This window comes from Trachemys scripta, chromosome 23, assembly GCF_013100865.1.
Source record: "Trachemys scripta elegans isolate TJP31775 chromosome 23, CAS_Tse_1.0, whole genome shotgun sequence".
Taxonomy (NCBI): Eukaryota; Metazoa; Chordata; order Testudines; family Emydidae; genus Trachemys; species Trachemys scripta.
The window spans coordinates 12,875,206-12,903,098 of NC_048320.1; the positions used below are offsets into that span (position 1 = coordinate 12,875,206).

The following is a 27,893-nucleotide window of genomic DNA, read 5'->3' on the forward strand; positions in this document are numbered from 1 at the left end:
CCAGTCACCACGCAGGGTTAAATCCGGTGCTTGCAGGGTTAAATCCGGTGCTGGTCAGTGATCACGCAGGGTTAAATCCGGTGCTTGCCAGTCACCACGCAGGGTTAAATCCGGCTGCAAAAACTGCACAGGTGAGAGTTGTGTTTGTCAAGCCCAGATGCCTCCAGACAGGCAGCACTGAGGATTAGGATTTGCTGAATCCGGATGCGACTTGGGTCTGGGTCCCAGGAGCCCCCAGCAAAGAGCAGAAGGGTGGGGAGGGTGTCAGATCAAAGTTGCCCCCCCGGTCTTGGGGGGGCTCCTTACTGACTGACGGACTGAGCTAGGTGGCTTTCGAGTTCCAAGCTGGGTCAGGAGAGATTACCGGCAGCGCATGCCAGGCATGGGTGCTGGAACGACTTGTAGAGTGTGTGTGTGAGTGTGTGTGTATGGGGGGTGCTGAGAACCATTGAACCAAACTGTAACCCCTGGATATAATGGAATCCACTTCAAGCCGGGGGGGGCAGCCCCCACCCCCCCCGCACCCCTTGTTCCAGCACCTATGATGCCAGATGCAATTTCACAAGTGAACCCTGGTTCAGCTAGCACTGGTGATCCTCGTGAATTGCAAGTCTAGCCAATATACTGCCCCCTCCAGCCACATCACCGGCCCTGCGCCAGTGTGTTACTCGAGAGGAGCGTGACCTCAGGGTTATCGGTCAAAAATGAAACCAGGTTTCCATTCTAGGCGTGGGAGTAGTTTGACTCCTATATTTGGGGGCAGCTCCAGTCAGGCCAATGGCCCGTCAAGTTACCATTTCATGGAAGTCGGATGCCCCGTATGACCTGAGTTCAGGGGCCACCATCTGGCGGACCTGTGTCCATGTGACAAATCGCACCATTAGCATCAGTTGGCCTCCGTTTGCAGCCTCAACAGGGAGGCCAAAGGGCTGCGGAGACTGATTTCCCTTCCCTTGACGTGGGGGCGCCAGCCAGGCCAGGGACAAGGCTGCCATGGTGGAGCCAGCAGCTTGCCCTGACGCAGCCCCACCTGTGCCCCCAGAATGGCCCGAACTGCCCCCCCAAGATGCACTCAGCTTTGATCTCACGTCCTCCAGGTGCCTGGCCCCACCAGCCTGGCCTCTGCGAGAGCTGGTCTCTCTCCCTTCATCCCGCTGGGCTGGACTGACCAGCCCCTGCAGCTGGCCTGCCTGTCCCGTCCTCTGCTACCACCTCTCAACGGAGTCCCTGGGCTTAGAAGCTTCCCTGCTTAATAAACCGGGGATGCGGAGATCTTGGTACCTCCCCAGGTCCAAGCCCCTTACATCTCCCGTCTCACACTCACGTACACACGCTAGATCGTGTACATACACACTGTTACACAACACCAACACACACACACACAGCACCCCTCTCACACACAATCACTTACACCCCGCTACATACCAAGGCACACACCACTCAGCCACTCCCCCACAAAGCCAACGTGCGCGCACACACAAGGTCACGCAAACACAGTTACACAAAACTAACCCCCAAACTTACACACCAGACACCCATGTAAAATCAATGCACACACTAGCTCACTCGCAGACTCTCTCGCACACCTCCCCACAAGGGTGTTAGGATTGTCAGCCAGCCTGGCCAGCCCCAGGCATTCCAAAACCACAAGTCAAAGTTGCCCAGAATATCACAAGATAGGCTAAAAAATCATGAGATTTTTTTTAAACTAAATAAACTGGGGGTTCTTTTTATTCGCCTGCCGGTTTCTGAGACTTCACCTGTGTCACGTTTCCCTGCTTTCCCCAGCAGCCACACGGGGGGGCTGCAAACGTCCTTATTTTTAAAAATTGAAAGCGGAGATGTTTGTGATTCCAAGGGCCAGGGCTGTCCAATGTCGAGGGATAAAATCACACGCGCTGGCTGCTCTGTGATCTTCAAAGGGCTCCCAGAGGAGGTGCGATGTCCAGGGCAGTGTGGCAGGGCTGGAAACCTGCTCCTACCCCTTGGGGAATCCCCATTGGCTGTAGCTGTTGCAGGGCTTATAACCTGTAGAGGGTGTATAGGTGCAAGTCCAATGCTGACCAATAGAGGGCGATGATGATACGTACATTGTAAGGGTTTGGCTGCAGCTTTTTGGTACAGCCAGGTGGTGGACTAGAAGTTGGCTGGCTTATAGTGATGGGTTAGAGGGCCAGTGGGAGGCTGGAGAGGGCATGTGATGGTGATGGGTTACCTGAGGGGCACAGGATTTTATTATTATTTATTATTGGTATTACCGTAGCACCCAGGAGGCCAAGTCCTGGTCCAGGACCCTGTTGCGCTAGGTGCTGTACAAACACACAATAAACAGATCGCCTCTGCCCCCAAGGAGCTGGCAAGAGAAGCATAACACAAGAAATGGGGTCAGACAGGAGCGCCAGGAAACAACGAGACAATATTGGTCGGCGTGGTCGGCTGTGATATCCGGGCCCCTGCGACCGAACCGTTACCGTGCTGTTCGTAGGCATCGGCACCAAGGATGTCAGAGGGGGCTCCCTGGCTAAGCATCCCACTGCCACGGTGCCATGTCCTGGGGACCACAACAACGGCTCTGATGGGGGGTGGGTAGTGGAGGCAGGGGAAACCTGTTCCCTGTGGGCCAGAACGAAGCAAGGTGTGTGTGCGGGGGGGGGGAAGCAAGGCGTCATCGCCTCTCCTCACCTCCACCCCGAATGGTGACCCTCAAACCGTTCTCCTCCCCGTCGCGCCACTGTTTAGATCCGCCGCCGGAGGCCCACGCCCGCCATGCTCTTCCAGATGTCGGAGCACTCGTCCCCAGGTGAGTCCGCTCTGGGCGGGGGTCGTGGCCTCCATCTCAGCCCGGGGGGACACGGCAGAGAGCGTGCGGGAGGCCAGGCAGAGGGAGGTCTCCACAAAGGTAGCGGCTCAGCCACCATCAGGGCCCTCGTCGGCCTTTCCAGAGGCGAGGAGAGAGCTGGAGGGAGCCAGGTCACAGCTGGTGGTGGCAGGGCCTGGGGCGGGGGAGGGGGGCTCTCGTGCCCATCGCCAACTAGCTGAGGTGAGCCGGGGCAGCAGGGCGGGTGACCCCTTCCCAGTGAGAAGAGGGATTGGGATGGAAGCCTGAGAACTCCCCACCCCAATGCCCCCTCCTGGTCCCAGGGGATCCGCCTCCCCTCCCAGCCCGGAGGGCAAATCCCAGATTGAGAGGCCTTGAGGTGGCTCTCGGTGCCCAGCAGAGCGGGTCTGGCTCTGGGCTGCTATGGCCTGGCGCCGCGGCCTTTGGGAAGCTCCATGGTGGTGCTGGCAGGTGACTCTCTCCCGATTTGGGCACCTCCCTGCCTGGCGATCTCGCTGCAGCCAGGCCTGAGGCTGGCATGGGGGCTGGGGCGAGTGGGGCAAAAGGGGGGCAGCTCTGGCCCCAAGTGTCCGGGGAATTGGGCCCCTCTCTGACCAGGAGTGGGCGCCTCCTGCTGTCGTCCCGCTGCCCTGGCTTGTGCCCTGATTGTCTTTTTCTTCTTCCCTCCTCTCTCCCGCCCTCTTCCTCCTGCAGAAGACGATTATTCCCCATACCAGGTCAGTGATGGGGCCCTGCGCGGAGGGAGTGGGGAGGATGGGCTGGGTGAATGGAGATGCAGTGAAACGACCAGCCCAGGCGCTGACCTGTATCGGCAGCCCCAGGAACCCCCTCCACCGGAGTCCATTGGGAGGGTGGAGGTAGTGGCAACACGGATGCTACAAAGACCCCTTCCTCCTGAGTGGTGTGACTGGCTCAGGACAGGCACAAACGCAGCCTCAGGGGCATGACCTGTCTCCAGTGAGCCTCATCCCAGTTCATCCACTGGTGGAAAAACCTGCTACCCTGGCATTGCCCTCTTCCCCAAAGCAGCTGGCGAGCTTGGGCGTGGGGCTCAGGCCATGGGACACACAGAGGCCAAGGATCAGAATAGCAGGGGGATGGCAGGTCAGGCGTGTGGGGCATTGGCAGAGCTGTGCACTGGAATAGTGGGGGAGCGTAGGTCAGGATGGAGGGGCATTGGCAGGGGAAGCTTGCGCCGATCGCGTATAGCTGCTGCTTTCAGTTACCACCTTTCAGGAGCACTGCAAGTCACTGCGGTTATTCAGCATTGATTAAGGGAGAAAATGTCAGGGCACCCCCGGCTCATGACCTTGGGTCTTTTCCTTGCCCTTGTGAAGCCAGCATGACAGTGATAGATTGCGCGGTGCAAAGTTACCTTGGAAGTTCCCAAACAATTTGAGCTGCTGCAAAGCCCGGCTCAATCCCCACGCTCCAGGAGCTCGCAACGAGAGATTATCTCTGCCCACATTTTCCATGACTTCTCCTTGATCTCGAATGAAATTAAATTCCTTAGTGCATGGCAAAGTGCTAAACTGTAATGGGCGATGAAGACGTGAACAGGAGCCAGGAATCTGAAGTTTAGGAACCGGTTAAGGGTTTGGCTGCTCTTCAAGCCCCCCCGCCCCCATATGATGCAGAGAACTCACAGTTCGTTACTGTAGCGGATTTGCGACTTATCTCGTAATTGCCGGATACTTTCGCCACCTCGCAGTGTACTAACAAAACCAGCCCCTTGCTGGTGGCCATGGACAGTGCCATATGGAACCTTTCACTTCCATGTGGCCAGTTGAAATCCTGCCCCAGCTTGGTATTAACAGTGAATGAAACTTGTAACCATCTAATGGGTGTTTGACAACTTATGTGACATGAACGCTCTGGGCCTCAGCCCAGCCCCACAATAGCGAGTGGCACTAACTGGCCTGTCTGAGAAGGGGCATCCCACAACCTGCTCTCTGACACAGTCCACTCACGTGAGTTAGAATCCAAACTCACCCTGCCTCCCCGCAAGCCCTCGACCACCATCCCCACTCCTTGGAGTTTGGGGAATTGACAGTGAAGCAAAGTTCAGTTCAAACCCCTTTTCCTCAGGGCTGGCAACTCCTAGGGCTCCTCCTCCAGGAATTCTCAGCCCACCCTCTAGATCCTCTCTCTCCAGAAAGCCACTCCCACTTCTCTCCCACCCAGGTGAAGTAAGGAGCCAGTTGCTTCCGGGAGTGAGCAGAACTGTGCTCCGGTCTGACACACTTTGGCAGTGCAGTGACCGCACCGTCCCTGTTCTGTGCAGAGAGGCCCTCAGATCCTCACAGATGTTTAGGTGCCAAACTCCCAGTGATGTCAGGGATAGTTACATACCTTTCCAGTGTTGTCGCTGTGTCAGTCCCAGGATATGAGAGAGACGAGGTGGGGGAGGGAATATCTTTTATTGGACCAGCTTCTGTTGGTGAGAGAGGAGCTTTCACGCCATGCTGAGCTCTTCTTCAGGCACTCCCAGAGCGTCACAGCTAGATACAAGATGGAACAGGCTGTTAAACATAAGGAGTTAACACATGTTGCAAGAAACCATTCGGCATGAAGTGGGCAACTAACATCTCTGCAGTCTTTGAGGAACCGGACCTCAGTGTCTAGGCTGGTGGAGCCAGTGCTTTTCGCCAGCCTCGAATCTGGGCCCAGGACTTTGTTTTTAATGTGAGGCCCAGGGCCGAGGGGTGAGCCATTGGCAAAGGAGCGTGGAAATCTTCACTCCACGTTGTTCAAAAGTTGGTGTGCTCTGCTCAGCGCCCAAGGTTTGCTTTGGATTCCCTGCACTTTGCCCCTGCTCGCCACCACCCCACCCCACCCTACCCAGGGCCTCTGTGCTTAACAACTAGCATCCAAGGTCTCCCAGGCAGCCTTTGTCCCTGTCAAGAGAGGGGCACCGGGCAGCACATGTGGGTTCTCCCCACGATGAGCAGGGGAAGACAGCTGAGCAGAGGCGTCTTTGGCTGGGTCACCTGGGTGGCTGCTTGACTTGATGTCCCAGCCCTGAGCGTGGCCCTCCATTCGTAGGCCCATGTTAACTGGAGACTCTCTTGATTTCTCTGCTCTGGTACTGTTGACAATCCATTCTCCTTCCTTCCAGAGAACGCTGGGCGAGGGCCACCTGCTTAAAACAAAGAGGACCAACCCGTGTGTCTACACACCTCCCTCTCTTAAAGGTACATGTGCTTTCGTTTCATCCCTTGCAAAAAGAAACCTTGGGAGCAGCAGTGAAATTCACCCCTGTGCCGAGAGACAGTGCAAAGTCTATGCATCGCCTATGTCCCACTTCACCCACAAGCTCTATGTATCACTCCAGCCCTGCTTCATCCCCTAGGGATGCGTGGCCTTTTTATTGTCCTCTGCACGGCGGCGTGGTCCATCCTCATTCACTCACCTCCTTGTTGATGGACACCGTATTGGTCTTCCATCAGCTTGGGGGCAGTGAGTCTTACCTGGTCAGTTTCACTTCCTGCTTCTAGTCAGTTTCACATTTCCCTGCAGTGAGTTTAGGTTTCCAAAAGCTACAAGGGAAAAGTTCAAATCCTTAAAGGCCACAAAATCCTTTGGATCGTAACTTTGGGGCTTCAACTGCTGTTGGGGAGCTGGACTAGCAGGGGGAGCCGGCACATTGTTTAGTCCCCCGTCCCTCCTCTATACCCCATTAAAAATAGCCAGTGTGTTTTATTTTAAATGCCTCAGAGCTGAGGGATGGTAATTGTGCAGCACTTTAAAAATGCTAAAATCTCTACAGAGATCAACTATGCTCAGCCGCAGCCCGAAAAGGAAGCGAAATAATTCCACCCCTGTTCTACAGGTGGGGAAACTGAGGCACAGAGCGGGGCGGTGACTTGCACTAGGGCCACACAGCAAGTCTGTGGCTCAGCTGAGCTTAGAATAGGAAGAGCCCGGCTGCCAGACCCTTGTTCACTTGTCCACTAGTCCTGGTTCCCTCTTTACAGAGGCTTTGTGTTTAAAAAAAAGATAGAGATTTAGACCCAGAATGTGTTCCCTCTGCGATTCTGACAATTATATGGTCCAATCTTGGGGGTTAAAGAGCTGTGCTTTTCTCTCTGGGTTTGCCTATGGCCAAGTTGTCTTCATCAGCAAAGAAATGACCTTTAGTGCCTTTTTTGAGCAATGGGCCAGCATATATTTTGTGCGTTGCTGATATCCCACTTAAGCCTTATTTTGAGGTCTTTAAATGGGACTTAGATGATACGTGAGGTTTGGGAAGGACCCTCTCTGCCGAGGCGAATGTCTCTCGCTCCCTCCCAAGTTCTTTCCCATTATTATATTACAGAAGCTTGTAGAGGCCAACCAGATTGAGCCCCATTGCGCTAGGCTCTGTACAAACACAGAGCAAATTACTTCTTCTGACTGATTTCAGTGGAGTTAACGGGCTTGGCCCTGGTTTTCTCAGCAAGTGTCCCTATCGGAGTTGTCAGATGTTGCCAGGTGAAAGAGTGTAATGTACCAACCCCACACCAAACTCAAATCTCTCATTAGCACCTTTTGATCTGAACGAGTGTCAATGGCAAAATCAGAGGGCCCGGTTCTCCTCTCTCCCCCTCCCGGTGTAAATCAGGAGTGACGTGCCTGGAGCGGGTGGAGTTACACCAGTGTCAGAGCGAGATGAATCAGGCCCAGCGTGTTTACTGACATGATCTATTTAAAGCCCTAATTTGACGCCGTGTGTGCGTTCAACAATCTGTCTGCACTGCAGACACTGCCAGGTATTTAAGAGTTTACTGCCCCGCAAGGATCTCATTGCAGGGTGCATGGCGATGGGGCCGCCTCAACAGGGGGTGAGATGCAGAGAGACTGCCGCCCTGGGGATCTCAGTGCGCAGGGCAGACAGCCTGGAGTTCAGGCTCACCCCCCACTCCCATGTTACAGACGGGGAAACCGAGGCCTGGAGCGGGGCCATGAATGGTGGATAGTGGGGATGAGGAGTGGATTTAGGCAACACGTTTCTTGCTCCGCTGCTTCTCCCTCTCTCACACATACACAATCACACAGTTTCGCTCCTGCACACACATATACGCACACACACACTGTCTGTCTCTCTCTCTCTCTCTCGCACGCGCACACACTGCGTCAAACTCGCACATACGTGCACACACGCTCTGTAATGTACATAGCAATTTCCCATCAGCCGCTTGCTCCCACTTCATCCGCACGCACCTATTGTTCTCACCTGTCTCTATCACATCTCGGGTGCTGTGAAATCTGCCAGGACGCAGGCTCTGCTCTCCCTCCCCCGTGTTCCCTCCCAGCCCCCTGCTTTCTTCCCTCGCTGCCTCTGAAGGCACGTTGCCTCCCACATGGCAGCGAGAGAGGGAAGGACCCAGATGATGCTGGGGGGCTGCGTTACCCGCTCCCTCAGCTGGAGCTGAGGCCCATGGGGCTATAGAGGGGTGTGTAATTTGGGGGAAATCATGCCCTGGGTCGCTATCGCTCACAAAACGGGCATCCCAGAGGGAGCATGGCTAGAGAAGGGCCCAGCCTGGATGATCCTGGGCCAGCAAAGGCCACACAGCTTGGAAAACCTCCAAAGCGCCCTGCAGCCCAGGCCTATGTCAGCAGAGCCGTGCCAGCCGTGGCCGTGCCATGGGTCTTTTCCTGCTGTGGAGATGGACCCAAAGAGTCATAGGATTCATCAGAGTTTAAGGCCAGAAGGGACAATTGGCTCCTGTAGTCTGGCCCCTTGTAAATTTCACCCAATTACCCCTGTGCCGAGCCCAGGGAATTGTACCCCTCCCCCCGGGAAGTTTTACACCCTTGTGCCTTTAAAATGACCCACCCAAGGGCCAACTCTTCAGCTTCCTATGGCCCCTGTGATCTGTAAGCCCCGTGCCCCATGAATCATCCCCTTTCCACGGCCAGTGCTGGGAGCAGGACAGGAGGAGGTATGGCCAGGGTGTTCCCAGGCCCCGCTCCCCTGGGTGGCTCCGATGCCCATTGGACAGGGGGGTCTCAAGGCCCCTCTAACTGTGTCCAGGGCCAGAGCAGGCCCCAGGACTAGAGAGGCGCATCACTCTCTCCCTTTGGTCCCCGGGCCACGCTCCGTGCCAGCGCTGGGGTGAATCGGGGCCCAAGGGTCAGTGGAATGAAGAGAGGGTCAATATCGCCCGGCCCTTAGTACAGCAGGGGCTGGGATGGTCTGTCCCAGACAGGCCTCGGGGCATCCCAGCCAGTGTTGGGGAGCCCCAAGCGTCTGCCATGCTGATCGCTGGCCTTCCGGCCGCCGATCCAGCCGCTCTGGCTTTGCTCCTGCCTCTTGGCGCCCATGCAGGCACTGGCTGGTTTCAAGGCCGGCCGGAGGGGGAGGCCCCACAGGCTCCTTTGTGCGGCCTTCAAGGCTGGAGGAGGGTGCTTCCCCCTCCTCCCTTTGCCATCGCTCTATCTCTCCCCCTGAGCTTATCACTAAGTTCTCTGGCTCCTCTCCCAACCTCCCCCACTCCCCTTCAGTGCATTGGAGGCAGCTCAGGCACCTGGGCTGGGCTGGCCTGCAGGGTTAGCTGCCCCCGAGCCAGTAGAGGCTGAAGTGTGGCCTGGGGGGCTCTCTGGCACAGCCTCTGTCCCCCTGCCATCAGTCCTGCTTTACTGGTGGAACAAGCTCACCGGAGTGTTAAAGGGACCGTGGCTTCAGGTCACACTCTGCCCAGGTCCAGCTGGGATTTGGCCTCCTGGTTCCCGCTGCCTCAGTTCCTAGGATCGAGTTTCCAAACAAATCAGCCCTAAACTGAGCACTAGGGCCAGGGGGTTGAGACGCCTACACTGACCAGCCAAGGATAGAACCCAGGCCCCTGCTCTAACCACTGGACCATACTCCCCCTCAGAGCCAGGAATAGAAGCCAGTTGGGGCCCCCAACCCTGTGATCCAGCCACTAGACTGTATGCCCGCTCCCTGCCAGGAACAGAACTCAGCAGTCCTGACTGCCAAGAGCAGGGGCGGCTCCAGGCACCAGCGCAGCAAGCGGGTGCCTGGGGCGGCAAGCCGCGGGGGGCGGCGTGCCGGTCGCCATGAGGGTGGCAGTCAGGCAGCCTTCAACGGCATGCCTGTGGGAGGTCCGCTGGTCCCGTGGCTTCGGTGGCAATTCAGTGGCGGGTACGCTGAAAGCGCGGGACCGGCAGATCACCTGCAGAAACGCCGCCAAATCCGCGTGACAAGCGGACCGCCCACAGGCATGCCACCAAAGGCCACCTGATAGGGTGACCAGACAGCGAGTGTGAAAAATCGGGACGGGGTGGGGGTAATAGGAGCCTAAAAAGACCCAAAAATCAGGACTGTCCCTATAAAATTGGGATATCGGGTCATCGTACCGCCTGACTGCCCTGCTTGGGACAGCAAAAAACATAGAGCTGCCCCTGGCCAGAGGCCCCTGCTTTAACCAATGTACCCCACTTCCTCCTGCAGTTACAAACCAAGAAACCTGACTCCCTTGCCGCCTGCTGTAATCAACAGCCAGGAAGAGACCCCAGGAGTCCAGCCTCCCTGTCCCCCACTTTATCCCCAAACCCATATTTTCCCTCAGCTCAAAGCTGCGATAGCACTTCCATATCAGACCGCTGGTTCTGAGTGCCTTTCTGGTCCTTTGTACCCAGCCCTTAGCTCACACAAAGCAAATGTTTCCTTGGTCTTCAGCCTTGGCAGGGATGTAGTCCTCAGCAAGGAATGTGACCAGCCTTGTTTGGGGAAATAAAACCGATCTGAGAGACAGAGACAATAGTCCACTGTTGACAGTGGCTTATTACATGATGGTGTTTATAGCCACCTCTGCTTCCTGCCAGTGACCCAACACACCCACTCTACTGCATCTAGCCCTAATCCATTTATTTGTCATCCCTGAAATATACATTTAAACTGCTTTTTTTTTACAAAAGGCCCCAAATCTGAGCTGAGCCCTGGGTTGTGTGGCAAGTTCCGTTCCCCCCCCCCCCCAAATTCCCCCCCCCCAGATTTCCCCACCTGCTGGATTCTCAGCAGCCCCAACCGGGACCAGATTTTCAGCTGAGCTCAGCTCACATTGAGGCATCTAAATAAGGTCTCAGCCCCGCACTGTGACTCCGTGGCCAGATTTTTCAGGCCGGTGGTGACTGCGGCCTGGGAGGGCAGATGCTGTCTCGGACGGTGTGGAAATTCCGTGCTGTTCGGACCGTCTCACAGTCACTGATAAAGCACCAGGGTTTGTAGGGAGGGTGTGTGGAGGAGCAGGCCGCAGAGGGTTTGTCTACGCTGCAGTTGGGAGCGAATCGCCCAGCTCACATAAGCAGACTCGGGTTCTCAAGCCAAGGGGGTCGGGTGGGCTCGAAAGCCCGGGCACCTGCCTGAGCCGGAAGATCCACACAGCTATGTTCACCACGCTAGCGCGAGTCTGTCTGCCTGGGCCAGGGGGCTGGTTCCCAGCTGCCGTGTGAACATTACCCAGCGCGTTCCCCTGGGGCAGTACGGAGCTCCATAGCCTAGGGTCACCCAGCTGCAAACTCCCCTGGCTGGGAAGCTAGCGACTGGCGCTGCCAGGGGCACTAGGTCCCCGGGAAGCCAGATTTCATGAAGGCTGCCACGCTGCTTGGAACCCTTTTGAGCCGCCTCCGTATCGCAGCCAGGGTGAGCAGGTAGGATAGTCCCCACTTCGTCCCGTGGTGGTGAAGGGGAGGAGGTGGATGAAGACCCGGACCCGGTCAGCATGTCCAGTGATCAAAGCGCTGAGGCAGCACCGGATTCATTTGAGGGAGGGAGGGAGGAAGGGTTTTGTCTGTTTCACTGGCCCTGAAGCTAATTCCTCTTGCAAACCGGGGTGTGAGCGGCAGCGGGATCAGCTGACAGGACAATCATCCCGGTCGGAGCTGGCGCCGTATTAAATTCCTGGGTGCTTCCCCACTTCACTTCCTGGCCAGGTTTCCCACTCTGGCTCGTTTGATGCTTCGTGAGTTACTGCGGAGCCCTTCAAAGAGGGGCGCTAGGGGTGTGTCTACAGTGGGGGACTCATCGCCCAGGCTCCAGACAGAGCCCAAACATCTCCACTGCAATGTGATAGCCTCGCAGCCCGAGCCCCGCAAGCCCAGAGCAGCTGACCCGGGCTCTGAGACTGGGTGCTGCTGTGGGTTTTTTAACGCAGTAAATGCACCGTGGACATCTGACCTCTGAGCTTTCGTAGGATCCCCAGGCAGGCAGGGGGAAGGTCGTAGGACGCTGCAGCATTGCGTTGTTACTCTGAAGCTGTGTCTCAGATCTGCCGCTCGGTCTGTTAGCATGCTAGACGCGTCTCGGAGCATAGACACACACACACGGGGTATGGGGCAGTGGGGGCGAGCGTATGCATGCACTGACATTTGTTGTCGCAGGGCTGCCCTGTGTACTGCACTGAGCCTGCGTACCCAGAGGTTTGCCATGCCTGGGTTGACAGGCACACGTGCAGATTGTTTCAGCAGAGGGCTGATTTGTGCAGGGCTGGTGGATCTCTACCATGCAACCAGGCTTCTTTGCTCCCAGGAGGTGATTGCCTACTCCACTGGGTCCGCTAGTCAAGAGCATCCAGAAAGCAGCTCTGCAAACACACCCAGAGCGCAGGGGTATCAGAGCCCAGGCACTGACGCTTCTATGAAGGTGCTGTCAGCACCTGCCAAGCCTACCACTCGGGGAACTGCCCTGCAATGACAAACCAGTGCACGTGGTCCTGCGCTTACTAGCCACCCACAATAGCCAAGCAGTGTTCACATGTCACAGCACTTACAAGCAACCCTATAACAAACAAGCCAGCATGCACACGTGATGGAGGGAAAAAACTGGTCAGGAAACAAACTTTAGGTTCACAGGTGGTGTTACTGTAACACCGATGGTGTGAAGAATAGATTGGTAATGTCCTTTAGAGATATCAGACTTGGTAACATTCTCTCGGCAATTGAAATCAGGTTTAACTCCTCTGAAATCAGTGTGTAAACTTGGGAATAAAACTGATGTGAGTGAAAGAAGAATCTGGTCTGTGTGGAGCACCTAGAGAAAGGTGAAGTAGTTAGAAGACAAGACTGGGAGTCAAGATTCCTGGGTTCTGTTCCAGCTCTAGCCACTGACTGGGTTTGATCTCAGGTAAGTGACTGCCTCTCTCCGTGCCTCAGTTTCCCCATCTGTGCAGCAGGGATAGCACTGACCTGCTGTGAGGCAGGTTGTGAATGTGATCTGGGGTTTGGGAAGTGCTTTGAGATCCTACAGTCTAATACACCCAGAGAGATCGCTAGTGGGGTGTGGCTCCCGTCTCTCGGATCCCTCTGCACACCATCACTTGGTGCCAGAGACAACAGAGGCTGGGTCGCCTGGAACCTGCACTGGCTGGACCCGGCTCCCACTGGCACGAGTTGGCTCTTCTTCCCTCCTTGTGCATTCCAGCCATGCAGCGCATTGTGCAGTCGCACCTGGAGGCCAGCAGCGGCCTGGAGGACGAGGAGGCTGCCGAGCACGAGGACAGCTCCGAAGGGGAGGCCGAGGACGACAAGTCATGTGACCCAGACGACATTGACTCCGAGATCCCCGGCCCGTGTGAACTAGAGAGCAGCGTCGTTCCTGGTAAGAGAATTGTAATATAAATAGCCACTTGGGGGGAGGCAGGGGGCAGGAGCAGCTGGTGCCCAAAGCAAGTTGGGTAGGGCTGCAGGGGCGGGTGCAGGCAGGCGCCCCTGGACTCAGCCCCACCAGGTTCCCTGCTCTGTGTCTGCACATCCTGCAACACCCAAAATTCCCCCTTAGGGCCAGCTAGGTGTCCTGCACCCCCAGGCCGGGAGAAGCTTGATGCCCCCAGTGGCAGCAGGTGGTACTGCAACTTGCCGTACATCAATGTAACACATCAGTGTCATTGTCTGGGAAGAGGGGTAAAGGAAAACCAGAGAGGGAAGCTCAGGTCGTTAGATCTTCCCTAAGGAGGGGAGCCCAGGGCCGTGCGATGCAGCGTGATGATGTCCTACAAGGACAGGCCTGGGAGCCAGGCAGACGGGCGTCCAGTCCTGGATCCCATAAAGTTGGCGCTGTGTTTCCAACAGCCCCGGGAGAATGGTCCTTTGCAAATAATGCAGCCAACAGACGTAGCCAATGGCTGGCGGCTGCTGCAGTTCTCCCTTCCCTGCCAGGCTGGGACTCAGGAGAGATGCTTTCCGGCTGACCTTGGGGAGCTGCTCTGGGCCTCAGTTTCTCCATGTGGGGACAGTGATAGACGCCAGCACAAATCACAGCTCTCTAGCTAGACAGGTTGTCCCATTCGGTATCACAGCGATGGGAATCGCGGCTTTCCTCCCTGTGCTGAGTCCATCCCCGAGGTGCCTCGCGAAGCCTGAGGAGCCGTCCCTGAACCGGAGAGCGGGATGAGCCATCGGGGTTTAGGCTGCAGGTTTCGGCTCAGCGGGAACTCCGGGATGACTCGTCCCACTCCCGGCTGCCATTGTTGGTGGAGAGTTTGTATCTCTTCTCCAGCTCAAAGTGTGGCTCAGCGTTTCCCAGGGCATCTTGCTGGCCTTGCTCTGCTGAGATTCCTGTTTGAAAGAAGGTTTCCAAGCCCGGTGCCCGGGTGCAATGGATCCCTGTGCAGGGCTCAGCTGTTTAGGTTCCCTAGATGCTCAGATACTCCGGGGACGAGCACCAACAGACTCCAGCAGTGACACCAGTGCAAAGTGGCTCAGCGATGCTACCCGATCAGAGCTGGGGGAAGAAGCCCAGAATAGGCTGGCCAAAGGCCCTGGGGTGGAACTCAGGAGCGCAGAGGGCAGATGGGGCTTGAAAGGAAGTGATGTGGGGGAAAGGAGAGCAGTTGGGAAGGAAATCCCTGCTCATTTCCTTTAGTCCAGGGCAGTTTTCCCTGGATCCGAGTCTGGCGGTCAAGGAGAAGCAGGTGGGAGCTGGCAACATAGCAAGAGTCTATTTAAAGGCCTCACTATTCCCCCCCTTCCCCCCGCCTTCCTCGGATCCCACTCACCGGGGACCCGCTGCGCATACTAAAATATCCCTTCATTTAGCGCCTTTGCTGCTAGGGAGAAACCTGTAAATATTCCTCACCACCGCCACGCATACGCTCCCTCCCTGGTACAATGAGCCGTCAGTCACCTAGGAAACCATCACTGTTGCTTGGCACGAAGGAGCGGTGAGCCTGGTGCCTTGGCATTCAGTCAGAGACACACACCCACCCCAACCCACCCACCTGCTTTCCCTGCACTGTTGGGGGATGGCGAGATTCCCCCCCCCGGTTAAATTCAGGGGGGGTGGGAATCGGGGACGTTTATCTTGGCACTTCGGCATCTCAGCTCCCTTCCGCTCTGGGCAGCGAGAGCTGGGAAAGGCTGGTTGGGGTTAGAGTTAAGTTCTTTGTTTCTTTTATCGTCCTGGGCTCCCACCCCAGCGCTCCATTGATGCTGCTCCATTCAGACGCACATCCCCCCTCTGCTATCCCAGCCTGGGGCTCCCCCCCTCCACAGCTCTGCCAGGGCCCCTCAGTCCTGCCCCGCAGCCCCCTCCCCTTCCGATCCTGGGCTCCCCATACACACCCAGCGCTGCCAACACAGTGGCAGTGAAATCTATTTAGGAAGCTGTAATGTGCCCCTCCCCCGAGCATCTGAGTGTCCATTTCAGATTTGTGTCCCAGTAGCAGTTAAAAGCCCCGGTCAGGATCGGGGCCCTGCGAGGCGAGGCCCTGGACAAACACTTGGGAAAACTTGGCACCTATCCCGACTCCCAGCAAACTTACCATCTAAGAAGACAAGTCAGGTATGAAGTCGAGAGGGTTGAGGGGGGAGGATATAATCAGACAGATACAATCTTATAGACATCGATACCTTTGCAATTAGCAATAGCCAGAGCACCAGCTGTCCCAATTTGCCCCTCCAGCCGTTGCCAATTGGCTGGTTTCTGATAGGCCACATGGTAGCGGAGGCATCTGAAGGAAAGGAGGGTAGCAGCTGCCGAGGGTTCTCCCTGTGTTCTGTGATTTAGATCTATTACAGAGGTATCTAGAGGCCTCGGCAGCAATCAGGGGCCTGTGGTGCAGGGAATTGTACGTACCTATCGCGAGAAGCAGCCTCTGCCCCCCAATTACTTACTGTCTGAATAGAGGAGGTAAAGGATGGGAGGGGAAACTGAGGCACAGAGTTGCCCCAAGGTCCCTGCCAGAACTTGGACCAGAGCACAGGTCTCCTGAGTCCACCTCCCCAGGCCTATCTACTAGACTGCCATGAGGAATCTGGTCTGGCCTGGTGGCAACGGTCTAGGGCTGAGAGGGGCAGCCGATCTCCAGGCCCCGTTCAGTCCTTGGCTGCTCTGCTGCGGCTGAAGACAAAGGGGGCTTAGCAGAGCCACCTGCGGCAGGGGGAGATTTTTTCCCAGCGGGGACACCTGTCTTATTTGCAACTGGGCCAAGACTTGCCAAACTCACCCCACCAAACGGCCATCAGAGGGTAGCAAGAGCGCTGGGGCCTTGGGGGTAACAGAGAGCGGCTGAAAGTGCCGGTGCCGGCGGAGTGGGGGAGGGACAGGATTTGTGCTCCGCAGACGGCGCGCCAGCCGCCCTGACCTTCCTTGGTCGCTCCCCAGATGGCTTATCTTGCTGCTGTATTCATTCCAGGAGCCCAGGCGATGAAGGACCCGCCTCTGGCACCTGAGGCAGTGGCCCCCCGTCCCAAGCCAGCTCTGCCCAAACAGCACTCCGGTAAGGGAATGGCTCCCTCTTGTGAGAGGCCAGGGAAGAGGGATTGTAAACGAAGTACCACGCAAAGAAAGAAAACGGTTCCAGCCAAATCCTGGGAAACAGCTGACGCTGCTTTTCACAGGCTCGCACCCCTTCCCGAGTGTGCACGCACACTCCCCGCCCTGCTGCTAAGCTCCAGAGGCGCCGGGAAGCTGGTGATTACAGCAGAGAGACATTTTAGCGGGACAGGAGGCACATGTCATCACGGCGGGCGGCGTCTCTCACCTCGGGGAGCCGGGCCTGGGGTTTCACGCCTGCACTGGTGTCCAGGCTTCTTGCAAACACAACATCCAGAGGTTCTGGAGGGGGGCGGCAAGGCGGGTGTGCGGGGGAGGAGGGGCAGGTGGAGCGTAGAAAGGTTGACACGGCGGAACGCAGGCCGTTGAGCAAGTCTTGGAGTCAGAGAGAACCGTGGTGTCTGTCTGCATCCGGCAGGCGTAATGAAGGAACCCCCTTTGCAGTCACTGCCCCAGAGTGTCCTCTCTCTCCTGCCACAACAGATCATTGATTTGGCTGGCGCTGTTTTGTTTGAAAGGGAGGTTGCCAAGAAAGAATTGGGGGCCAGAATCTGCTGTCAGTTCCTCTGGGGTAAAACCAGAGAGACACGAATGGAGTTGCTCTGGATTTATACTGGGGTAATTCACAACAGACGCTGGACCCTGCGTATCATAAAATCAGATTCTGATCTCATTTCCACCCATGTAAATCTGGAGTAACTCCAGTGAAGACAATGGAATTACTCCAGATTTACGCTGGTTTAACTGAGATCAGCATCTGGCCCGATGTTTCCTTCTCTGGGTCTCTACAAAGCCCTTTGAGGATTAGAATTGAAAGCATCAAAAACCAAAACCCCAACCCTCAGTTTAGTTTTTGTGGCTGGTGCCATTTTAACTTTCATTGCCACTTCTGGACTGTGCTGGCTCAGGCCGACGAGGGCTAACAGCCCTGTCACATGGCCAGGGAGCAGCCCGCCCAGACTCCGGTAGTCACAGATACACCCACACGAGGAAACTAAACCGATCAGTTTCCCTTTCTGCTACTACTTCAGTTTCACTTGGCAGCAGCAAGGGACAAAACCCAGCTGTGCTCCTGGGGTGGGGCTGCACTGCAGAGATAATAATCTAGCCCTGGTGGGAGCCGCAGTCAGGGCCCGGTTAATGGGTCCTCGCTGGTGGTGCTGCACTCCTGGGTGTGTTGCTAGGACTTCTCGGGGCGGAAGCTCCCTTGGTTCTTTGTGTGCAGTAAACTGGGCTGCTCTAGGGTTCTTTGCCAGTCAGCCATGGAGAGAATCGGTCTGTCCTTCTGGGCGCATGGGGGGAATTGTGGGAAAGCACTGGAGGACAATAAGCACTCAAGTGGTTTGGCCAGCCTTAACCCCTGGGTTAAACTAGAGCCCAGGTGCTAACCCAGCCCCATCCTGGTCAGCTAGCCTGGGCTTAAAGCATCTCCAAACCCAAGTCAGAGAGGATTGGTTAGTGGGGAGAGGTTTGAGCTAAAATTGGATAAGAGCCTGGGTTAACTGCAGTGAAAATAGACCCACTTGGGCAACAGGATTTTGTGTGGACAGGAGAGGGCTTGGAGACACCACCAGAGTTAACTCTGCAGTGATGACACCCTGGGTTTGCAAAACCTCCTTCAGGAGGAGTTGGCTTTGTGATTCTCAAATTGGAGACAGTTCCCTTCTGGGTCCCATTTTCCCTTCCCCCTCAGCCCCCAAAGCTGTGTGTGTGGAAGGGGCTGGTGTAACCCACTGGTTTGGAGGTTAGCCCCTCTCAGCTTTCTGGCTTTCCCAAACTAGCTAGTTCCCCTTGGATTTGGGTTCTTCCCACTGCAGGGAAGCATGTTAACCCCATAAAGGGTGAGGGTGGTGTTTTCATTGACAGGGAAACAACAAAAGTCTGATCTCTCCCCATTCAAAGTGCAGGCAACACCTCTAGTTTTAGGGAAAGCTGAACACTGAGGGCGTAACTCACCTAGGGGGTGGTCTCATGCTGTGTGAAACCAATGGCAGTGCCACAACCCACTTCCCCTGGGTGGGGGAATCCCTCAGAGGGCACCAGTATCCTATAGCTCTCGGACATGATTGTCCTAGCACTGGGTTCCTCCCGGCCTAGGGGACCTGATTCTCCAGGTGCTAATGCTGGGGCTATTCCAGTGCAGCTCCGTGGACTGTAAAGAAGTCACTTCAGATTGATACCAGTGTAAATCAAAGAATCACTCAGGAGATATCTGTGCTCTCCCCCAACCCCCTCACTCTGAGTCGGGGCTCTCACTGGGCATTTGATCGCCCCTAATACTGTGCTGCTCGGGATCTACCCGCTTAAGTGGGTGAGCCGTCCTTGATTTGTGCCTGGACATGGTAAGCATGTCCCACCGTTCAGCTTAGCTATGAGAGGGGAGCCCTTCCGTACCCCCGCAGGGCCGTTGCTCAGAGCACATCGAGTTTGGCCCCCTTGCCGATTTGTGTGTCCCCTTTGTTAATATTTCCGACGAAGAATTCTGTGCAATGCGTCTTGTTCTTTTTCTCCTTTGTTGCTGACCTCCCGAGAAGCCCCGGGAAATGAGGCCAGAGCATTTGAACCACGTATCTATCCAGCTGTCGTCAAATCACACAAAAGGAAAGGTAATCTGCCGGTGCGATAGACAATGGCGGATCCGTGGGGGTTTGCTGCGGTGGGTGGGAGACCCAGCAATGCCTCCAGGGTTAAGGGTCAGTTAGCATCTCCATTATGCTTTCAGAGGCACCTACCTGGCCTGGCACTAACCTGGGGCCCAGGTTTATCAGCCCTGGTTTCGGTCTCCCTTTGCATTTTTTTCGTTTGGGTTTTGAAGCATCAAGGCTAAAATCAGCACCATTTTCAAGCCCCCAACCTAAAGGCCTGGTGTTCACTACAAAGTCTTGTCAGAATAGCTAATGTTGTTCAGGGAGGTGGTCTTGCTACGCCAACAGAGAAACGCCATCTGCTGGCACAAGCTGCGTCTACACCAGGGGGGTTGCCGGGATGGCAGTGTAGACAAGGCCCAAGGCTGGGCCTGATTTTCAGAGGACATAGATCATCCGCAGCTCCCGTCGATTTGTCCATCTGACCTCTTCTTCCTCAGCAAGCTAGGCCCTGGGCCAAGGTGTCTCAGAAATGGAGATACCACAAATCAGTGGCTTTTTGTGGCTGCAAATTAATCAGGGTCCCGAAGGTCTTTCATTAGTCTTCCCTGAGTGTAGATTGGTGGGCTGACCGGGAGGAACTTTGGAGCCTTGGGTAGAAGGGACTAGGGGAAGGGTCTTTCCAGAGGATCCTAATGTTAATTTGGGGGGAAGGAGGGCTTGGATCTGGGTCTGCCCTGGGCTCGAGCGATCATCAGGATTTCACTGATTCATGGTGACGTTTTAAAGCACTTGTCTGATTGTTGCATGAAGCCTGGAACCCTCAGTGATGGGGGATGGAAACGCCCATCATTTAACATGCGGGTGTTTCCTCTCGGTAGGTGGCCAGAAAGTGTCCTTCGCTGGCGGGATAGCGGAGCTCGGGGATGAGCTGAACTCGCTCGCCGAATGGGAGAAACCTGAAGTTACTGAAGGAGACGGGACCAAGGCCCAGGAACCGGATCCAGGACAGGACAGTCCTTCCCCAAGTGGTAACGTCGTGAGCCTGAGGAGCAAGAACGGGGGGAAGGAGGGGGGGGGAAGGCTGTGTGTTGTGTAGCAGGAGCAATGACAGAATGAATCAGTGCTGGATGCAGAGCCCATAAATAGAGCCGGTTAATGCAGAGCACATGAAAGCTTCAGGGGTACCTGCTTCTCGGGCAGCTCTCAGACGCGCCACAAACATTCATTAAAGCCTCCTCTAACCCACAACAGTGGGGTAAGCAAAGGACAATGCAAGAGCCACATCCCCAGTGCTGAAATGCAGCCAGCTCTGGGGTGGAACGTGGCTACTGTTTTAACAGCGCACGGCAACTAACAGCTGGGAACCCAAAGCGAAGGGGGAACCTGCATCCTGTTGAAACGGCATGGAGCAGCTTGGCTCAGCAGAAAGGCCTCCCCGGAGCTAGAGTTTGGCCACGACACTCTGGTTAACACCCAGACTCTCACAAAAAGAGCCATCTTTAACAGCCACAAGCTGGGATCCCTGCTCCAGAGGTTTGCTTGGTGGGATCCATGGAATGGATGTCCCCCCTCTAATCATGCATCGGGATTGCAAATGGTAACTGCTTTGCAAATGACAGAGAGTGTTGGGGGAAGCCAGGTCCTCCCATTAGATAAAGGGATCTCAGCCTGGGGCAGTTTGGAGAGCTGCTTTCATGATTATTGTCATCCCAGTAGTCTGTACGTGTCAGGAACCGGGGCGCAGGCAGTCTGGCCCAATGGGAAGGACTCAGATCAGTGGTTGGGGGGTCAAGTCAGAGACAGTAGGCAGCCGACGAGCCAGGGTCAGTGCCGGGTCTGCTAGCCAGCGGTCAGGAAAGTAGTGAATGGCTGAAGCAGTGGGTGCGAGCCAATCAGGCGGCTGCACACCTTGGCCGTTCCAATAGGACTTCCTGCGGGGCCTGACCTTCCAGGATTGGTGAGGTTCTGCTTTTCCAATCTCCCTTGGTGGTGACAAGGGAGTGTCAGAGACCCAGGGCCCCCACAGCCCCAGGCTCTAAGGACCTGCACCTCAGAGCCATAAACTGACTCCTGTCAATCCAGGATCTGTGCACTAGGCAACATGCAAACAAATAGCAGGTGATCCCTGCCCTGGGGAGCTTACAATCTACAGCTTCTGCATCTTTTTTTCTTTCCCTTTTCCCCTCCCCAGAACACAAGGAGCGAAGACACGTTGGCTTTGCAGAGAGACCTTCCCGCTCCGTTAACGTAGAGAACTGCCCCGCCACCTCCCCACTCGGAGGCACCAGTTAGCTTGGGTGGCGGAAGGAAGATGGAGGAAGCCGTCCCAGAGGTGGAACGCACTCATCTTCCCGCTCCATGTTATGGATTCTCTTTCCTTAACGGCCTCGTTTACTTTATTTCCCCCCACTTCCTTTCTCATCTTTCTGATTTTCCCGTTATCTGCCAATGGATGGCTTGTTTCTGTTAAGTGAATTTAGTACTGGCAAAAGGTGGCAGCTGGACAGATGTTTGAAAGCCTCTGCATGTCCATCTAGATGATAGAGATGGGCAAGTCCTCTTGCTGTGGGGCATCTAATCCATCCCAGGCCCGGAGACTAATGCAAGATTTCCCCTATTCTCCATTTACTAGTGCTCTCTCCTATCCATCTAACTGTGCCAAACAATGGGGCTTCCGCCCCTTCCCTTAGGAGACAATCACACATCCCAATGTAGTACAGGTGGCAGCAATGCAAATTTTCCACATGTCTTCAACCCTAAAGGCCCTTCCTTTGGACAGTTCAGTCTTTTTGGTCCATTTAGTCCTTGCCCTTTGCTTGAGCCTGCTAAAAGTGTGGTGGGGGGCAATTAGTGTCAGTGATGGTGGTGCAGGGGAGGTGGAGACCCTGCCCAACTTGCTAGAGTTGTTCTAGCAAGAGCTGCCCTAGGATGTGGAATCCTGGCTTGTGTGGGAGGGTTTGTGGGTGCATGAACGTGCAAAGCTGGGCAAGAATTCCCTCCTTCCTTCCAGCGGGGTGACGATCTGGTCTTTATCTCCACTGGTTTGTATATTTTGTTAAAGCAAACCAGCCTTGGGCTTCTCTGAAAGACCACAGAGCGAGAGAGGAACACGGGACCAAACTCCAGCTCCATGTGGTAGGGGGAAGCCCAGTGCTACTAGGGGAGTGCTGACCAGAGGAGAAAGCTTGAAGATGACTCCACCCACTAGAGCATCTCCATGACTTTCAGTGGACCGGAGTCTGGGTGTAGGGGCAGCGAACACAGGGGAGACAGGGCAGGTGGGATTACTTTAAAATTAAAATGTGAAATGGCACTGGACAATTGAATAGAGGTGGAGCCAAATCATAGTGTTGATTCACCAGCCCTGGAGACTGAAGTCCTCTAGTTTATATCCTAGGGCAGATAGGGTCAAGCTTCCCCCACCAAGGTGCCTCAAGTTGGATCTGCAGGAAGGACCCTGTCTCGGATCTTCAAAGATTTTGTAGGTGCCTAACTCCCCTTGAGCCCCTGTCTCTAGCAAGGGAGAAGCCCCCCACTCGATCCTTGGCTTCTCTGCTGACGCTGCCTACCAAAAGAGGCCAGTTTGTGCCAGTGAGGGTGATTTTTGTCACATGGCCACTTATCTACTGGGACCTGAGCCAAGAACCCACTAACTTGTTTCACAGGAGCCACCACATATCTTACAATGGCTAGCGGCTTGAGCTGGATTTGTACCAGCCCCCTGGAGGGAACATTAACGTGGAAAATGCAAGAAGTTCCTGTTTGCCAAATTCAAAATGCTGTTTTCCATGGTTGTATCATCCCTAATGGGGACTGCGAGCAAGAGGCAGCTTCTTAGTTTAGTTTAGGTCTCTCTCTCTCTCTCTCTCATTCTGTACCCTTTGATCCTGTATTGAGCAAGGCCCCTTCCATGCACCTCACTGCGGTAATAAAGCTTTGTAAATATATCTTTGCAGTGTGTTTTCTTGGGAGAGGGTAAAGGAGGAGCCGCTCAGATACAACAGGCCTGGCTAGTCCTCCTTCTGTCACCAAGCGCCCAGGAACAACTCCAAGGCCTCCCAACAGCAGATTTGCCAGGGTACAGTAAGTACATGAGGCTGGCACCTAACTATGGGGCTGGTTAATGCCTCCCTGCTGGTAAGCAGAAGACTCGGCCACAACTCACAATCCCTTATGCTCCATAGGGTGCTAGGGCCTTAGAGAGCTGCAGAGATGGTGGCAGAGGGAGCGTGGGCTGGAGTCACTGCAGTGCCAGATGGTTAAAGAGTAGGTTCTTGTCTGAGACTCAGAACAATGGCTGTTAGGCTCCTTGTACAAGGATGGGATAGGCAGGGGAAATAGGGCCAGGTGCAGGACCTATGCAAGCTTCCTCATACTAACCTGCCAGGCTCCCCGCTCAAAGTGAAAGGGGCAGTCAAAATCCAGCCAGTCTTTGGCCTCTCTGCTGAGGCTTCCAACAAGGAGGTGGAGTGGTGGTGGGGTTTTGTGATATGGAGCCACACCTGCTAGGATCAGACAGTAACAACTTCCCACCCAAACTGGGCCAGAGTAGAAGCAGTGACCTAGGTCTGAGGGTCTCTGTAATCCACCACCAGCCCCCTGAATTCTGCAGTGATATTGGTAAGAGTTGTCCATTAAGTCCCATGACCCATATGCTGTACTCAAGAGATGCCATTGAAATCAACAACTGTTAGGTGCCTACATAGTTTTGAGGATCTGGCCCTAGTCTGTTTTCTTGCCTCTGGAGGTTACTAGTCCAGCTAATCCCGCCTCACCACACCTTATTGTGCTCCTCCCAGTCTGTGTTTTAAGTACACACACGGGTTTGGCTGCCCAACGCAGCGGTGTCAAGGGGCACCTTTGTTTTTGTCCAGGAACCGGTTTTTGCTTTGGCTGGCATCGGAACTGCTCACAGCAAGGACATTGTTGCGCAGGAGCAGCGCCTTGAGTGAAGCCAGCAATACCCTCATTCCACCAATTGACTTTTCACAAGGAAATAAATCAAGCTGCCAAGATGCAGTGTCCTGGCACCTGTCCCACTGTGGACAAGGGCCGGTTTCATGTTATTAACAAATGCAATCTGCATTCTCCAGTCAACACAAGCCTGTTTCTTTCCCTGATCCCGTCCCGCGGGAAGGTGGCAGACTTGTAAGGGCTTGTTCTCGGCTGATCCAGTGAGGAATGCAGTGGACTACCCACGTCTCTGGGCTGGAAATTCTGGCTCAGAGGAGGCTGGCTACCATATGGTACTGCCACTTAGGGCACATGGATTTGGGGGCAGACATGAAGTGATTTCTCCAAGGTCATGCTGAATAAAAGATTTCCCGATTCCCAGTCCTCTAGCCAGAGAGCCACACAGATTCCACTGACCTCCGTGGGTTTCCTGCCTCACTAGCACTGGCTAGCAGCAAATGAACTGAAAGTCAGGTGATATGCAATCCGTCTCTTTCTGAGCGCCTGGGCTCACCCCACTGCCTCAAGGGCCCGATTCTCCCCTCAGTTACGCTTGCTTTGCAGCAAAGCAACTCCTCTAACTTCCGTAGTTACTCATGATTTGCCCCAGCGTAAGCAAGACGGGCCTGAGAAGTTTGAGGCGAAGTGCTGAGGCTCCGAAGGGAGAACGGAGGCTGATGAAAGCCTTGGACCGTTTCTAGACAGACAGTTGTTCATTCTCCCAGTCCTCTGCCTCCCCCGCTGCTGCTTGGACCTCAGGACAAGCTCCTGGTCCCGTGCTCAGATCACAGCTTGTCCCAGTCAGTTGAGAAAGTTGAAAATCAAGGCGGACAGCCCTGATCAGGAGAAGCACGGAGAGCTGGCACCAGCTCACAGTCACGTTCTATTATCGGGGGGAGGGGAGGTGTCCTAGGGCTCCGATCTCCATGAGCCAAGCAGGAACCAGGATGCTGGCACCTCCGCAGATTCCTTAGCCTGAAGAGATTCTGCCCTATGCCAGCGTCTGCCTGCGCCGCGCCCATCCCCACAGGGAGCCCCTTACACGAGACCCTTCCCAGCGAAAGGGCAGTGAGATGTGGGGTGCCATCCGTCCCCATGTTGGGGTGTCCTCCCCCCACAAACAGGGCTCCCCCTCCCCATGTAGGGGTGTCCTCCCCCCCAAACAGGGCTCCCCCTCCCCATGTTGGGGTGTCCTCCCCCCACAAACAGGGCTCCCCCTCCCCATGTAGGGGTGTCCTCCCCCCCAACAGGGGTTCCCCCTCCCCATGTAGTGGTGTCCGCCCCCCACAAACAGGGGCTCCCCCGCTTTGGCTGTACAATGCCCAGCAGCCCGGCTCCAGTCCCCCTCTCCCCGCGATGGTTTCTCCCCGATGTCTCCCCCCCGCCCCCATGCCGGATGGGCTCTCCCCCCAAGCAGGCACGGAGAGTCCCGATCTCTTCCGGGGTCAGGGGTCACGCCGACCCCACGTGAAAGCGCCCTATGGGAAGCGCGGGGCCCGGAAGCTGCCTGTCCCGAGCCGGGATTTGCTTCCGGCCTGAAGCTGTCACCGGCGCCGGGAGGGAGCCGCGGGAGGCGGTCGGGGCCATGAGCAGGTACCGATGGGGCCGTCTCGGCCCCGGACCCCCGGGGTCCGCCCGCCCTGAGACCCCGGCGTCGGGCCCCCCCCCCCCCCGCGCCTGTCTGTCCCAGGAGCCCTTATTCCCCTCCCCCGCCCCAGCTTGGTGTCTGTCCTCGTACCCCATGTCTGTGCCTTTATTCCCCCCCCCCCGCCATTGGGGTCCATCTGTCCGCCCCCCCCGCGAAGGAGCGGGGGGGGGGGGGGGGGGGTCAGGGCTCAGGCTTTCCCCGCTCCTGGCTTGTGCCCCCTGCTCTGACCCAGGAGGGGCCGGGGCTGCAGGCTGTGATCTGTGCCAGGCCCGGGGAGCTGGGGGCTCGGTCTGACTCTAGTGGAGCCGCCCCACTTTAGGGGGGTGCCCGAGGGTCAGCTCTTTCTGTTCAGCGCCGTGTCCGAGGGGCCCCGCTGACCCCTTGGCGTGGCCCCGTGGTGACGCTTTGGCGGTCTTCGGTGTGTTGTCCTCATTGTGCACGATGTGCCTGTTAGCCCCATGGAAAGGCAGCTGGTTTGGAGGGGAGAAATAAGAGAGCACTGATTCCCACAAATCCTCTGGAGGCGACACATGTAGCAGTGTTCAAGGCTGGGGGTCAGGACTCCTGACTGGGCAAGTCCCATCCTCACTCTGTATGCCAGTTTCTCTGTGTGTGTATGTGTTTAAGTAATAATGATACTAGTTTCCATTTGTAAATTGCTTTGAGATCTACAGGGGAAAGAAGTGGTCTCTAGGTATCACTTCTCCTACACATCCACAGGACAGCGCCATCCATATAAGAGAGAGTCCTCTTATCAGCCATTGCCAATACACCACCTTCATATTCTCTCTGTCCTTCCTGGTGGTCCCGAAAAGTCTTTGAGAAACACTGGTCCCTGGGTACCAGCTGTCCTAGTGTGATGGCTTACCGGTGGGCTCAGCTTCTGTATTTTTCTCCCATTAATCACCCAAGTGTTTGCAGATCTTTATTTCAAAACTTTATCATTATCCTGATTCTTGGTAGTGTTCAAAATTCCCAAGTGTCTAATATTTTAATTAATCTAAAATTGTACTTTTTGGGGGGGGGGTTAGTTTTTATGAATGTTTCTCACAGTTCTGCAAATAAACACTTAATCAGACGGATTATGAAAATGTTCACTCTTTCCAGTCAGTCTTTGAGTCACTTCCACTTCTAATGTTTTCCGTTCTCCAGGAGAATGTATTAGGTTTCTATTGGAATTTTTTTAAACTTATGGAATTTAAAATCTGAGCCAGGTTTGACCCTTTTACATTTTTGTACTAGCAGGAAATTTAAAAAAAACAACCCCCTCAATAATTATTACTCTTATTGTTGGGGTAGAGCCTGAGGCCATGTTCAGGATTGGAGTCTCATTGTGCTGAGTGTTGTATAATTTAAATTGTTAAGCTGTTAAAACAGGAGCTGTTTCTTATTCTGTTTGTCTAGTATAATAGGGCTCCAATCTATCTAGATACTTCCTTGGCCCTCATCCCATGGTATCTGAGTGCATTGCAATTATTAATGTATTTTATCTTTGCAACACCACTGTGAGGGAGGGTAATATTATTCCCACAGGGAAGGTTCATTGATTTGCCCAAGATTACATCCAAAGTCGGGAGCTAAACAGGGATTTGAACACAGATCTCCAGAGTCCAAATCCAGTGTCTTATCCCTTAGATCATCCTTCTGCATTGGTTGGGACCTCTAGATGTGACAGGATTACAAAGAAGAAATAATACTAACGTAGTTAAGAGTAAGTAAAGTCCCTGCCCCAAAGTGCCTATAGTCTGGCTCAACAAGGCAGGTGAAGGGCCTGGGGAAAGGGTTGCAACATGCTAAAGAAGGGGAGGGCAAACTTCTTGGCCTGAGGGCCACGTCGGGGTATGGAAATTGTATGGCGGGCCATGAATGCTCACAAAATTGGAGGTAGGGGTGCGGGAGGGAGTGAGGGCTCTGGGGTGGGGCCAGAAATGAGTTCAGGGTACGGGAGGGGGCTCTGGGTTGGGATGCAGCGGGGGATTGGGGTGCAGCTGGGGATGAGGGATTTGGGAAGCAGGAGGGGGCTCCAGGCTGGGATCGAGGGGTTTGGAGGGCAGGAGGGGGATCAGGGCAGGGGGTTGGGGTACGGGGCAGGGGTGTGAGGGGTCTGGC

General features: G+C 55.3%; 2 protein-coding genes across 2 annotated transcripts in view; both read left to right on the top strand.

Annotated features, from left to right (window-relative positions):
* Positions 1-23,131, top strand: part of PPP1R1B (protein phosphatase 1 regulatory inhibitor subunit 1B) — a 27,178-nt gene extending 4,047 nt beyond the window's left edge. The window contains exons 2-9 of the mRNA XM_034756073.1: positions 2,740-2,800; positions 3,533-3,555; positions 5,958-6,033; positions 13,245-13,421; positions 16,456-16,539; positions 19,130-19,201; positions 20,062-20,211; positions 21,375-23,131. Coding sequence (XP_034611964.1) covers positions 2,740-2,800; positions 3,533-3,555; positions 5,958-6,033; positions 13,245-13,421; positions 16,456-16,539; positions 19,130-19,201; positions 20,062-20,211; positions 21,375-21,475 — 744 coding nt within the window. The 3' untranslated portion in view covers positions 21,476-23,131. The remainder of the gene's footprint in view (positions 1-2,739; positions 2,801-3,532; positions 3,556-5,957; positions 6,034-13,244; positions 13,422-16,455; positions 16,540-19,129; positions 19,202-20,061; positions 20,212-21,374) is intronic.
* A 2,459-nt stretch (positions 23,132-25,590) lies between these two features.
* Positions 25,591-27,893, top strand: part of STARD3 (StAR related lipid transfer domain containing 3) — a 32,384-nt gene continuing 30,081 nt past the window's right edge. The window contains exon 1 of the mRNA XM_034755791.1: positions 25,591-25,729. The gene's annotated coding sequence lies outside the window, so the exon portion shown is untranslated. The remainder of the gene's footprint in view (positions 25,730-27,893) is intronic.